Genomic DNA, 15,721 nt, shown 5'->3' with positions numbered 1-15,721 from the left:
TCTTTTGTTGCTGTATATGACTTGTTTTGACTTGATGTATTACAAAGTTCTGATGTTCATCTCACATTGTGTGATTTGTAATTTTGTTCAGTCAGGATTACTTTATTTATTTATTTAGAACAACCATTGGTACTCTTTTGGATGGTCGGGAATTGGCTGTAAACGTAATTTAAGTAAACTTTGGACATGATCGTTTTTATTAATGATGAAGTTCCACTTACAAGAATGAAATAAAATACTTTATTGTTCACTGACATATTACAATGTTTTGAACATGATAATAGTGTATAAAAATGTTATTTCTTAAAATACCATTAACTTACAAAATATTAAAGCAATGAGATGCATTTTGAACAACAGTTATAAAATTATGATTTGTGTAAGAAAGGATTCTTACATGAATTATAAAGGCCAAGGCTCATTGCAGTACTTTATTAAGTCAAGTTTAGAGGACTTTGATAGTGACAATAATATTTTCAATTAAAGTTAAATTAATTTAAAAACTATAATTTATCTGTGGAGATATGAAATAATTTTTCATGCTTAATACTTTGGAGATCTGTAGCTTCACAGCCTAAGACATCGGACTTTGGATCTGAGCTAGAGATAGCACAGGTTCAAATCCTGAAAATAACAGGATTTCGGACATTTACCATCATTATAGGTTATAAACGTGTTATACCTTTTATAACTTATAACGATGGCAAGTTTCCAAAGTCCTGTTATCCTTACAAACCTTTCATTGTCAATAACAAACTTTAAAAAAAAAAACATTCAAGTCCTGACTGTGACCATTGAATTTTTTATCATTAATGTTGATTTTGACATTAATCTCTCCTTTTCTTTTAATGGTCTATAAAATAATACTGTTTTAGTGTTAAAAGAGCATTTATACATTTTTGTCATTGCAGGACTTCTAGCCAAGTTGAAGACAAAAGAGAACTGCAAAATTCAAAGGCTGACCACCAGGTAAAAGTGATGTTTAGAAAAAGTTCAAATTTGATCAAGAAAATGTTACTATGTACCGTCTTAATAACAAAGTACTGGTCAATATGTAAGTGGAGTATCTAATGACATTGATGTATTGAATGTGCTAATCTCATTGTCAAAGAGACAATTAATTGGTAATCAATAATCATATTTTTATTACTTTCAAACAATTTTACATTGCATTTACATTTCATACATTGCACACATACATACATTAAATTACATTCTCTCTCTCATTCATACATAGCTTTAGTATCGGTACTTAGTTATGAAAATTAGTGGCCCCAGCGGAGTAACATGAACTCATCTACAGAATAAAACACTTCAGACACTAAAAGGCCCTTTAATCGAGCTTTAAACAGAGTTGGGTTGTTGAAGTTTTTTATCTGTCAGGGAGATTATTAATTAATCTGAAACCAGCTTGTGAAGGAAGTTGTTCAAATGCCAGTGTTCTATGATGTTGCATCCTGTAGCTGTCCCCACCTCTAGTATCATACCTGTGGACGTCTCTGCCCTGCACTAACTCACCTCGGAATTGGCTGGTTGTAGCTGGTGTAGGATTACATGAAACAAATCAACATGAAAGAAGATCTGGATGATGGTTTAATTAGAATAAAATCAAGGGTTTTTAAAAAACCCGCTGTTTTGAAAATCTTGTAAAGAATTAATTTTTTTCTGTAATTAGGTGTTTGGGTCATAAATCTATACATCAAATTTCAACTTTTTCAAAAAAGCTTTCTCAAAAAAAAATTTTCGTACAAAATAGCAACTGTTTGCATTTATTCTTTTGAAAGTTTGAGTATAATCTCGTATTTTGACTTATCTTTGTCAAAGAATAATACCTAATAAAATTGGTAGAGAGAGCAGAGACACGTGTATATACATCATTAAGTTTTTTTGCTTCTAAATAGTGTGCAATCAGAACATTTCGGTTTATAGACTTCAGCGTTTTATGACACATAGGTGGTCATAGACTACAGCATTTTCAGGTGGTTGTCCTGAAAGGGTGCAATATAATACTTATCAGTGGAGGAGGGAGGGGGAAAACAGCACTATCACAGTTAATCAAAAGTGGTAGATTTTCAAATCCGTCCCTTTACAGGAGTAGATATTTATTCCACCTAGTCTATACTCCAGTACATCAATAGGATGACAAACACAAAAGAAAACGTAAGAAAATATAAACAGAGAAATAAAATTGAACAAGATTATATAACAGCTAAAAGAACCACTGCTATTTACATGTATATTTCACCGAAATTAATTTTCTATTAAAAGGGAATACATTAGTATAGAACTTAATCCATTATATTATCTCCGTTTTTCTTACTAATCTTTAATCTTACCAATCTTGTTAACAATTTTAGAGATATTCTTAAAGAAATTTTAAGTTTTGAAGGTGTACAAAATAACCAATTTTCTTTTTACTGTACAGGAATTAAGTCAAGATTATGCAGAAGATTTTGAAGAGGACATTGAAGAGGCTGCAAGTGATAAAGGTGAGTTTCCCAGAAGTAAAATCAAATATCTTAATTTATTTATATTAATCTGCAAAAATACAGAGATTTTAAAATATTAAATTTAGGTAAAATATTACTTATGATAAAAATATTTACCTAAAAATATAAGTTAGATAGAGTTGTTTATAAATTAAAATAATATTTCATATCAATTTTTAGTCGTAAGAAACAGTGTATCATAATATTTTATTTCAAATACTTTCCAAGAATTAAAACATTTATTACAATAAATTACACCACTAATTTATTGCAGGTCCTTCATCAGACGACTCACACGAACGCACACTGGCAGAATTTGAGGTTGGATCATCTTCGTCATCAGATATTGATGAAGAAGTTGGGAGTGAAGATCTTAAGGGTCAAACATCAGAAGAGGGTTCCATTATAAATGAACAACCAGCTGATATGTTGAGTGACAGAAATGAGGATGTTCAGAATAAGACAATAACAACTTTGAAACAAGATGCTTTAACAAACAATTTGATAAAATCTTCTGTAGAAACCGAGGATAAAATTAAAGAAACCTACCAAGACAATTATTCCAAAGTTGATGTTGCAACATCTCCAATAAATAATAATCTGACAGGAGAATCCACAACTGATATCTCAATGGCACCCTCTACATTAAGAAAAATTGAAGTTGAAAGAGTAAGTATTGCAACATCCCCAATAAGTATTCCTGACAAAGATCTTCTTCGTGTGGTCAAATCTACAACAGTACAGACAGATAATTTTGAAGCAGATATTACAAAAATGCAGGAGTCTGAAAACAATTTTAAAAGAGATAACATGCAACTTACAGTTCCCTCTGTTAAATTAAAACCATCATCACTTAGGAACAGTTTGCAAGTGACTCTAAATAGGGCTGAAGAAAATTCACTTGCAATGCAAGCAAATCCATCCAACCAAACTGTAAATCTTATCGTACACCTTCCAGATCTTCAGAGTAAAACAGCTGAAAATATAAGGTCTTCTGAAGCAAAAGATTTAGTAAATCAAAATGGAATGAAGCTTGGGGAAAACTCTGTAAACCCTAAACAAGACTCAGAAATTATAAGTAAAAGAGGCGTTGTTGAGAATAAAACACCTGTTTCTTCAAAATCCAAGGATGAAAAGATTTGTACTGAAGATAAGTTAGCTGTTGACAATGATCCTATACAAAAACAGTTGACTGAAAGAACTATTAAAGATATTATTGAGCCAACCGTATCTGAAGTTCTTAAAAAGCTGAATGTTCCACCAACAAGCCATCATGAGATTGATAATAATGGAGCTGTAACAGGAAGATCTCATTCAGATCTAGTTAAACCCAGTTTTATATTACAAACAAAACATGGCCAATGGAAGGAATGTGAAAAAGTTGTTTTAGACAAAGTGGTAGTAGACTCTTCAAATCAAACTGAAGCAGAGAAACAGAGTGTTCACATTCAAGTAGCTCCTAGCCTCGTAGGAAGCACAAGTGAAAAATCAATTTCTGCCGTGAGACAAATCAGCGCTAGAGATGTATTTGAAACAAGTTTTTTGAAAATATTACAACCTCCACCTCCCAGAGCAGAGACTGTCACAAGTTCAATAACACATTCTTCAACATGTCGGTCCAGCTCTACATCATCGTCTTCAACTTCCATTTCTTCAAGAAGTAAAGAAGACAAAATCAATCACAGGGTAAGTTTACTACTTTCTTTAAGCAGGTAACCATTTTGTACTTGAGTTTATAGAAAATAATATTTTAGTTCATAAATATGCAGTCCTAATGTTGGGGTAATTATTTTTAAATCTTTCAGTGAGACAATTTGACAGATGAACTGTTGGTGATTTGATTTGACATCAGACAATAGACAATATTCTTTGTTAAAATATTCTTTTAGATCAGTTTTTCGTCAAAATTAATGTATGGAAAGGTTTTACATTGTGCAACGTGTTAGTAACAAGTCAAGTATAAGTCAAGAACAAAAAAACTCATCAAAGGGGTAGAATGGATGTTCTTTTAGCCAGCTGCAGAGCCGCTCATGTGCTGGTCATCTGTTCCCTTCACTGCTGCTGGAAGATGGTTCAAAAGCTTGGATCCTGTATAGCTTGACTTCTCTTCATATCTCGTCAGGCGGTGTACACAGAGGCAGTAGTGTGTGTCACATGTCAGGTGTTGTACATGTGCAGCTGTGATCTCATCTTGAGTGGTTCAAGGTTTTTGTCCTCACATACATGTTACAATTCCCAGTATGTACAAATTCACAATAGTTGAAATTTTTGAGCTTCTTGAACTTGTCACTATATGATTCTCTGGGTGATAGATCATAAAGTGTCTTTATAGCTCTCTTCTGTAGAATAAGCTCCCATTGTATGTTTGCTTTAGATAAATTGCTCCAGACCCATATCGAAGATATGTTTCGAAAAGGGAATAATAGGCTATTTTGGCAATTTTTATGTCACTAATGGTCTTAATTCTTCTGATAACATAGATTCCTGTACCTAATTTCCTACAGAAATTATCCAAAATAGGTGTCCAAGTCAGTTTTTTGTTAAGTGTAATGCCAAACAGTCTGACAGTCTTGTTACTGTTTGTTTTTTGTTTCAACAAATTAACTGTTTTTTTTAGATTGGTTCACTACTAAGCTGTTCTGTTTACAATACTTAATAACTGTTTTTAAAGCAGTGGTAACAGTGATTCTATAATATTTGGGGTTTTATTGCCTAACAATAATACTGTGTTATCGGCATACATAAGTGATGTACAATGGTTTTGTACATATAAGGGGAATTCATTTGTGAATAAAATTAACAAGACTGGTCCCAGTGTGGAACCTTGTAGCACAACTCTTGTTAAGGGATTTGATGATTTGTTCATTAACAAGTTCTAAGACTATAATCATAAAGGAGTGGAGTCATTCTTTGGTGACAGAGGGCTCACTAATGAAGAACTGGTCCAGAATTGGAGACATGAAGGGTCTTTAACTTTCTCATATTGTATGCACTGATAAGCTAAACTGTACTTTCGTGAACTAAGAAGCCAACCATCATTTCAATAGACTAAATTGACAAATTACAAACTAACGAAGTTAAAAACTAAAGTTAGATTAAAGTTAAACCAATTTGTAAATGTGTATCAACTAAGCACATAAGGTTAACCTACTGTGTGTAAAAATGATCAAATCTTCCTTGTATTGTGTAACAAAATACTTTCCCACTGCATCAACATAATTCACCAAAAGGCTTTCATAAAGTTTCAGTAACACAGTTGATAAATTACGTTTTTGTATAAATCCGTTTTGTATGTTTCTTAAATAGCAATAATAACAAATAAATAGTAGGGAGTGTTTAGAGTATTCAGATATATAGTTTTGGTCAAATTCTGTCACATGTATCTTCCAGAAATTTAAAATTTCTTTTGAAATGCATCAAAGTCGACTGAATTATTGATTTTTAAATTTTTGTTTAGTTATACAGACTTGTCTTTACTTAAATGGTCTATATTTTTGGGCAGATAACATAAATATTGAAAATCTGAACAGGTTAGGGACCTATTTATGTGTACTTCCTGCATATAAATTAGGTGTAGTTTTAAATATGTATTCTCAGTGACAATAATAATAAATAAAAATAGGAAAATCATGCTCAAAAAATTGTGTAAAACATACCATAAAATGGGAAGATAGCAGGAAATAAAGTAGAATAGTTTTCAAGCATCAGTTGAAAAAATTGTACAAGTTTTAGATTATAACCTGCATCTTTTATGTGTAATATGATCTCCCTTTGATGTATGTGCTTGGCATAGACAATCCATGTCAGTCTGTGGCAGCCAGTTCATGTCAGTGACATGGATTCTGATATCATACAATGTTATCTTCTTGCTCCTATCTACTTCCGTTGTGATTGAGAAACCATAGTCACACAATAGTTCAATATTCATGAAAATAGTGGTGAGTAACCTTTCCAGAAGTTGGCCAAAATTAGTTTAAAGTCACTCCTTATGTAACGAGATACCATCTAACAGTTATATCATTACTTTTTATCAAACTATTCACAAAATTTAATTGTTTTCTCCCTTTCAGTCTTTTTGTCTTCACATCGTGTTATATTTATTATATTCTTATAGTTTCATTTGTTATGTATTATGTTGTGGATATTTCTGTTTGATACCTAGATACAAAAGCATAAGGAAACTGGTGTAGTACAGTAAAACCTGATATATAATGTGGCAACAGAATAGCCGGATTTGGAATTGTTATATGTAATAACATAATACACATATGTTATTGTTACTATATTGTTGTTGTAATTTACATAGCAAATGCACTACCATTGTTGCGGTTTATTTATTAGGCAATATGTAAATACAGTGCTGTAACTGTGTCCCGTGAAATTATATCAAATTATTATAAACAAAGTTTATTCTACTTGAAACTTTAAAATGTAAGTATTCCACTGGATATTTTTTAATTTTTTGGTTAGATTTTTTGTATAAATTAAAATTTCAAAAGTTTATTAATACAAATGTGCAAAATAATTTTGTGAAGAAAGAAACTAAGTCATGTATAATATTTATAATTTAAGTCTTAACTTACTGAAAAAGTAAATTCCCACCATTGCAACAAAGCGCATTAGAAAGCTGATATCAGTTTTGTCAAGGTTGCTGTTTCTAAAAAGAGCATGGGTGAGGTCGTCTTAAGGGCACATTAGCCCCATTCTTTTCTCACCACCTCCACACTGACCGTGACGTATGGGAAAAAGTGATTGAGTTTGCCTCTGTAGCACTCATTGGTGGTAAAGCTTACAGTTACAGAGTGGATAGTTCATAATGAGGTTGTTCCTGGTAAATTTCACCTGCTGAGGGTAATTCCAAATAGGATTTTCCAAAACCATTTGAATTGTATTAGTGGAGTAATACAAGGGTTTAATTGACTCTTGTAGAATTGCGAGGTCAGTTTGTTGGTCCATGTGTAGAATTAAGGTGAATTGAATAGTTGTGTACCAATACCCATAGTATTGTTTGTGCCAATACTTTTTTCGCTTATTTCTATCCTAGTTTATTGTATTGATCTCCATTTATGTTGCTGTTAGTGTAGATAATTATTATAAAAAGAAGTTAAAACAGAAAAAGAGACAAGCTTTGATCTCCTGGCCAATTTCCTGAACTTAACCTCCTACAAGCATGGAGTTAGTTTCATAACTATTGTCACCTAATTTCATCACCTTTATATGGATTGCTGGAAATAAAATTTAAGTTTTTATAATGTGACACTCTTATGGCTTCATCTGTTTCTGGATGTCACATTGTATTAGATTACTTCGATTTTCATAATACATAACATAAAGAAAATATAGCTATCCTTTAAATCTGTGTTATTTTTGAAGAATATTAATGTAAAGATGGTTTTATTTAAGTGTGCATATTACTAACAGTCTCTATTAGTTACATATGTCTAATCTATCAATGTTAAACAAGGGTTGAAAACATGATTGTTTGTTTATAGCTAGGCTCAACTATTATATTATCAAATCCATTACGTTCAGTGTAGTTTTATGTATTTTAATGATTTTTTCTGCCAGTAATATTTGCAATGTCAACTATAATAACATTTATGATTTTCAGGAGAAACTATCGGAAGGAGAAATTGTACCTGAAACATGCGCCTGTGTTGTTGGTGAGGTGTGCACTAATTGTGTCCCAAAACTTGATCTCAGCTGTGGTGAGCTGAAGACTAAAAGAAGAAACAGGAGAAGAGAAAATATTCATTTGATTGATTCAGATTCTGACTTATCTGAAAACTCGAAATCTCAGTTCTCTTTGTCAAAGATGCCTCTCCATCTAGAGCCCAGACCGAGTTCTACTTATGCCATTGCACCATTGTCTAGGATTGAAAAGAATAAAACAGATACTAGAGGACATTTTAAAAACAGCAGTGCAGATTTCCCATTAAATAAATTCTTGTCTCATCCTACATCCGGAGATAAAAATAATGGACGCAAAATGGTTTTAAAACCATTTTCTCAAATAGCAAACTCAGTAATAAATGATCTAAACATAGAATATCTACATACACAAGGTGGTAATAATAAAGACTCTGATTTTCCAAAATTAAATCCTAATGCGTCAGAAAATGTAAACACGATTCCTTTAAACGAACTGAGGCTGAATGATTCTTCTTCTGATTCGTTGAAATCATCAATATCATCAGGAAACAAGTGTTCAAGAAAAACTAGAACCAAAACAAAGAAACCTCTGGTGATCAAATGTCCTCTGGAGAAGGCTAAGATTGATGTTGTTATTGAGGGCAGTGATGTATCCGCTTCCTCGTATCAAACTAGTGTGACCAGTGTGAGCGTAGAAAACCTTCCAGGAGCCCTCATTCTCTCCAGCCACTCCAGCAGTGAACTGCATCACTCCAGCTGATAATGGTAACTTCTAACAATATATTATTTCTGAAGGGTTACACAATATTTGTTATTCATTTTTATTTATGATTCTAAAGTTTCATAAAATTGCTCTGATCGTATCCATTCAAAACTTGTGATGCATTTTTATAAAAGCCAGAATCTGAAGTAAAACTTCCTAGATTTTATTTTAAATTACTTTTTTGAGGAATTGGCCTTAAATATTTTGGAGGTTTTCCTATATTGCTAGCTGTGTTGTCTAGTTAATAAACATAAGTTTATCTGCATCTCAGGCTATAACTAGCTTATAACTTTTTATGTTTTTACAACGGTATTTGTTAGTTTGCAAATTTTTATTATTTTACTCATAGCACCTAACTTATGGTTGTGTGTGTTGTAATACAGTATATTATAGTTATTCACAGTTAAATATTATTTTAAGTTTTGTTTAAAATAACCTTTTTTTATTTAAACAAATATTAGATTGTTACAGTTATTTATAAAACATATCATTCTTCTTTCAATTGAAATATAAAAAAATGTTTTATAAAAAAAAAATAAAGCATGTTAATCATTGACATTGAGTACAAAAAATGGGAGGTTTTAAATTCATTATTTATTTTTAATTTGAAAAATTTTCAAGTAATTTTAGGGATATCTTAAGGCAGGAAGGCATATTATTTGCGTTAATAAAATAGGACAGTGGAGAAGAGAAAATCTATCTGATTAATTCAGATTCTGCCTATTTAAGTTTTAAATCTCAATTAGACCAATAAAGGAAGAAAGAATATTATCTCGATTTGGTTTTGTGTAATAAAGAAAACAAGATACATTTCTTCAATTTAAATGCTTAATATTTCCTCATTTTCAGTGACATTATCAAAAGCATGTATAGTAAAAATAAAAACAAATGGAAGAATATAGAAAGTTAGAAACACATTACAAATAACAATAAGATATGGTATATAAGCAAGTAAATAAAACATATAACTTTTCCTAAACACAGAGAAAGATAAAAAAATGTTAATTAACTATGCTTCAGATTTAATCCAACTATTGATTTTGTTTGAAGAGCCAATATATTTGCTTGTTCATATCTTCTTAACAATAATTTGGTGTAATTTTTATTTTCACAATTTTGAAATTTCTATATGCCAATTAGAGAGAAACATTTTTCAAAGGTTTGATTATGTTCCACAGCATATGCAGACACGAGTTTAAATAAATTTTGGTGTTGAACATCGGCATGGTAATTTATAAACTAAATTTCTGCTGATACAAGTGATATTTTTCTGCAGTAGTATATTTTTTCTGGGCAATGCAGCTTTATTACAGTTTGTCGATTGCATCATGTTGCACATTCTTCATAATTATATTTATCATATAAATTTTGAACTATTGTATTTGTAGTTTCTGGGGGTTGTAATCAAAGAAAATCCAAAAAGAATCCCGGAAATTTTATCACAAAGGCCATTGCAACAGGCAGATTTCTATGAAATCTGTCTAAAATTATAAAAGTCTCTAAGACTGTACCGAATCTAAGAGGTACAACACCAAGAACTAATCAAACATTTGTTGGCAAATTTTACATTGGCCTTAGTTTAAGAGGGGTTTTATGAAACATTGATTCATCCACCAAGAAAATGTTTTCAATTGAGTATAATAAAAACAAAATATGAATCTTTAGACTCTAGAGACAACGCTATAAATTCAAAACGTGTATGTGTATCTTAGAGAGTTCATTTATGCAGATCCACCAATGTATTAAAAGTTTAAAAAACTGTAATCTAAAGGTGGTGAACATCTTCACTTCGGCTCTATACTGCGTGATTTTGACTAGTGTCACGAGACTCTGAGAGCACTAAGCATCTGTCGTAGACAAGGTATTAATGCGTGGGTAATTAATTAATTTATTGGAGAATTCCACAAAAAGTATAAATATTTTATAAACTAGTTTGTGATGAACTTAAAATTATTGTTTCAGATGGGTATTGACGTCTGCCTATATTAAAAGGCTTGAAGATTAAGTCCATCTAGATGACTGACTGTTCATATAGATTATTTTAAGTAATGTAACGATTTGTACACTTTTTCATTAAATAACAATAAAATGATGTGTTTGTTTTCATTTAATTTTGTATACCACTTATATATACAAGCAATGGTACAACCTTGTTTATTCAGACCTCAACTCATCCGGCTGGTTATCTGAATTGGTTTTATAAATTGGAGAGAGTCAAATTTTCTAAAGAATAAACCATTTTTGTTGAATTTCTAGCATAGTTTGTCTTTCTGTTAACAAATTTGGTGTTCAGAATATTGTGTATAATGTAATAAAAATTAATATTGTAGTATACCAATGAAAGATTGAAAATTGTAAATTTGGAAGTTATAAATGATCAGCTTCTTGATGACAGTGTCATGTAATTTGTTAAATGTTTCTTGGTGACTGTAGAAATTGTACCATCGGTTTGCTCTTAAACCCTAATAGAGTCCAGTTAATACAATTCTGATAATGAAGGCGGAAGATGTATGGCTCATATCCATAATATTCTATTAAAAACTAGTTATACAAACTGAAAAAAGAGTCTGTAAAAATCATTCCAATCAAAAGAAACCAACATAATCTTGATAGTGAAATATTTAAATATGTGTTTCCATCACAGCCTTAACAGAAATGTCCCAGGGCTGTAATGGGTGAAGTGCCAAAAAATAGTTACTAGTTTATTTTTTAATTTTTATTTAATATTTACAATCCATTCAGTAAAATAAGAACAATAAGTAAATCTGATACATTATAAAACCAATGGTTGATTAGTGTCTCAAGACCTTAACCAACATACATTTTTTTAAAGCATTTACTTAGTTTCAAGTGATTATAAATTAAAGTGCTACTACAGAAAAATAATTTATACTGAGTAGTTATGGGCGGTATATAACTTATTAGTGTCGGTAACATCGTTATTCACTGGTACCTATTACCAGGATAACGTGTTACCAGTAACACCCTGTTATTTCAGTAACAGGTGAGGCTGAATTATTTGGCGTTCTCATAACGTCTTTCTGGTATTAGGTTACTCGTTACTGAGTAACAGCCAAGGCTGTTACCGTGCAAACAATGAAGCTTGGAACGGACCAGTTCTGATAACGCTTTACTGGTACTGGTATTACGTTATTGAGAAACCAATGTCGTAGTGGAGTCAGTTGTATGGTGCGGATGGGGCAGATAATAAAATATCAGATTTAAATAAATAATAAATAAATAAAATGTATTCTCAAAATATAAACGTAGACTTGATTATAGAAAAATGAAAACAGCCCCAACTTATTCCTCATTCAATTATTCGTTCTCAGTTATAATTAATACTTATTACTGAGAACGAATAACGAGTAGTCTATTAATCTAAAGATTGCATTGTAGTGAGTTCGTTTTTGTGTACTAAACAATAATCGTATTGTGCAGTGAAAATTTTAAATATCCAGTTTATAATTAGTATATGTTTCAAAGTAGTCTACCAGTATAAAATTACATTGTACTAACTTAGTTAAATTTTCGTATAGTATGGCGAAATAGCTCCACACATGTAAACTTAGTCTGACTCAGTTTACTTGCAACTAATGTTAGTTCAATAACAGCATGATGGTAATACCGAGCGTGAGCAAGGCCACACACTAGAATCCCAGGCCTCGCTGCTGCCCTGCCGCTGGCTGCATGACGTCACGGTAAGGGGCGGGCTCCGGCTCAACCATCTCGGCGTTTCGCACCCTCATACTATAATAGTAGTTATTTGCGAACGTTTTCACAGAACTTAAAAATTGGCAGTTGGTCCAAGCTAAGAAAATATAATTAAAAAGCTATCCTCTGAAGTAATAGACATACCAAAATCAGACACAAAGTAGAATGTATAAGCAGTTTGTTGGATGGGATGTTAGAAGAAACAACAGACACTATTGTTGCAGAAAAGTTAACTTTCTTTAAAGAACAAATTAAATTAGCAGCTTCAGGTTAAAATTTCATATTTTATGTCTTCCTTAATTTGGTTTGCAACGTTATTCTTTTGTTTTCCACCTGCACAATTATTATTAGATATCTAAAAAAAAAGTTATCCTGTATGAAAGAAAATGAAAATGTATGTAGCTTACTTATTGATGAAATTTATGTAAAACCAGAAAATGAGCTATGCAGGTGGTAAATTGGAAGGACTAGCTCATAATCAAAACCAAAACTCTATTGAATTAGCAACAACCATTCAGTCATTTTATGATAAACTCACTACTTTCACACAATAAAGATTTTGTAGGGTTATTTCCCTGTAGAGATTTAACCAGTGATTATTTGTATAGTCTAATTTTACAAGTATTGAAAACGTTAACTGATGTTGGGTATATAAGTGTTAACAATTATTTCCGACAACAATGGTGTTAACAGAGCTATGTTTACAAAGCTTTGTGGTGGAACACTTAAGAGTAGTTTTTTCAATCCTTATAACAAACAACAGGAATTTTTGTTATATTTGGACACTGTTCACGCTTTTTAAATGTATGAAACAACTGGCTGAACCAATCAGACAGTAATCAATCATTTATCTTCCCTGAAGTTTATGATAGTAAAAATACTCATTTTGCAAGTGTTTCACATCTAAAAATTATTAAAAAATTAGAAGAAAGTAATGTTGTTAAAACAGCCCCATCATTAACAAAAAAAGTTTTTATTTCCAACTAATATTGAGAGACAAAACGTAGATTTATGTGTAAAACTGTTTGATGTTAAGAAAATAGCTGCTCTAAAGCACCATGCTACTCAAAATAACAATAATGCATTTTTTGGCACAACAATGATTTTAGAGATAATTCTTACGTGGTGGAAGATTGTTAACGTAAAGAACCCCTTCAAAAGGTGTGAGGTTTAATGATAAGTTTTGTAATCCAGTGCAAACGTTGACGGATGAAAGCGTGTTATATTTAAATGAAGTTTGTTGAGTGGTTAGAAGCATGGGACAGCTTGCCAGTTCAAGGGGAGGAAACGGGTAATAGAAGGAAACGAAATGGCAAACTCACTTTGGACACTCAAACTGCCTTGGTTCACAGTGTAAAGACTATAATAGTTGTAATTAAGTACTTATTAAATAGTTTCAAGTATAAATATGTACTAATAGGTAAATTTCAAACAGATAACTTAGAAGCGAGGTTTGGGCAGTACAGACAAATGTGTGGAAGATGCTACAATATTTCTGTTGTACAAGTTCTTGAGGCAGAAAAAAAGAACTGAAAGCTGACGCCTAATAAAGGTTGTATCAGCTTCTAATAAGATATTTGAGATCAAAGATTTAATTTTTACAGACCAAGTTGACCTTGTTGAAGAAAGTGATAGTTTTGATTTTAATGATATTGATTTTTGAAGATGTAATTAAAGCATTAAATGATGTTGCCATATCAGAGAATGACTTAGTAGCCTTAGTTTACATAGGTGGGTACATATGTTTCAAAATGCTAAAGTCGAATACTTGTAAACAATGTGAAAAAATGCTTTGTAGAATACAAAGAGCTAGTCTCTAGCAACAATGTGTACAGTTCTTATCTACAGGTAATTGACAGGGAAGTTTGAAGTACCCATCTAGTTTAGTTGTAAATATTTTAACTGATTGTCTTAAAGTCTTTAAACTTGTTGTAAGCGACAGGTATGAAAAAATGTTTCTAATGTTAAAACGACAGAGAAAAGTTTCGAGCAATTTAATGTTAGATCACCTTAGCGACTCATACATTTTTTCCATGTAAAACTTGTTCTGTTAGTTCTTTTGATTTATGTAAACAAGTGCATAAATATCTTTACTTATATTCTTTTAAATAACTATAGCAAAACAAACAAGGGAAAAATATTGTAGAAGAGGAGCGTGGCAAATGTAAAAAAAGAAAGATTAATAAGTTAAGCCAATAAATAGTAACTTTTATAATAAGAATAACTTTTGTATTGCTTATTTCATTTACCTAATAATTCCAAATGAATTAAATATTTATGTACTATGATGAAGTATTTGTGCTAAAGGGATACTCCTGAGATAGGATAGCTACCTTCACCGGTTATGCTGAAATATTTATAAGTTTTCACGGTGAGTCCTGGCGGCCAATGCTATTCTTACGAGACGAGCGCTGCTCGCCCGCCCCTTACTGTGACGTCACAACATGAGCAGCGCGGCCTGGGATTCTAGTGTGGCCTTGGCGTGAGTCGCCTGGTAACATGTTACCTCAGTAACAGGTTTCTGGAACGTAATTCCAACTAACTACGTTATTTTGGTTATAGGTTATTGACAAATAACGGTTTTCCCCATCTCTAATACAGTGTTGGACATTAGTTTCAACGAGCGCCGTATTGCGCGCCAAATGCACGATTTGGCAGTTTTCGGTTCCCGCCACGAGTCGTTTTGTCCCAATGTTGCCAATTCGACAGCGCGGCGCAGCACAGACCTCCCCACTCACTGTCAACCGGACATCTGCGTATCTAGTCTGAGTGTGCAAGATTATTTAGTGTTTCGGTAAATAGGTTGGGCATAGTCCAAAGCTTTTGGTGAGAAGGGTAATCAACATAGTTGATGTAATTCATGCTCCATTCATCTTAGCGCTTTAAGCTCCGAAACAACTGAAGCTGTTTAAATTTCAGAGGTCACACATACGACAGCTTCAGATGGAACATCTTCGCTGATTTAGTAATTTAAATAAGAGTTTTGACCAATATAATAAATATTCTTGGTATCAATCGAAAGAGAAGATTTCAGAGTAAATAAATTAACAATAGGTTTTATCCCCTTTGTTTGCGTATAATAATTGCTGTAAATGAAACTCTA

General features: G+C 31.9%; 1 protein-coding gene across 4 annotated transcripts in view; it reads left to right on the top strand.

The window, feature by feature from the left end:
* LOC124357695 overlaps window positions 1–10,996 on the top strand; it is a 354,027-nt gene extending 343,031 nt beyond the window's left edge. For all 4 annotated transcript variants that reach the window (XM_046809693.1, XM_046809691.1, XM_046809694.1 and 1 more), the window contains 5 exons: window positions 912–969; window positions 2,426–2,489; window positions 2,764–4,175; window positions 8,101–8,906; window positions 10,867–10,996. In XM_046809693.1, the coding sequence (XP_046665649.1) occupies window positions 912–969; window positions 2,426–2,489; window positions 2,764–4,175; window positions 8,101–8,901 (2,335 nt within the window). In that variant the 3' untranslated portion in view covers window positions 8,902–8,906; window positions 10,867–10,996. The remainder of the gene's footprint in view (window positions 1–911; window positions 970–2,425; window positions 2,490–2,763; window positions 4,176–8,100; window positions 8,907–10,866) is intronic.
* The last annotated feature ends 4,725 nt before the right edge of the window (window positions 10,997–15,721 follow it).

This window comes from Homalodisca vitripennis, chromosome 3, assembly GCF_021130785.1.
Source record: "Homalodisca vitripennis isolate AUS2020 chromosome 3, UT_GWSS_2.1, whole genome shotgun sequence".
Classification (NCBI taxonomy): Eukaryota; Metazoa; Arthropoda; class Insecta; order Hemiptera; family Cicadellidae; genus Homalodisca; species Homalodisca vitripennis.
The sequence above is the reverse complement of the archived record's forward strand: the minus strand, read 5'-3'. Positions and strand labels throughout refer to the sequence as shown.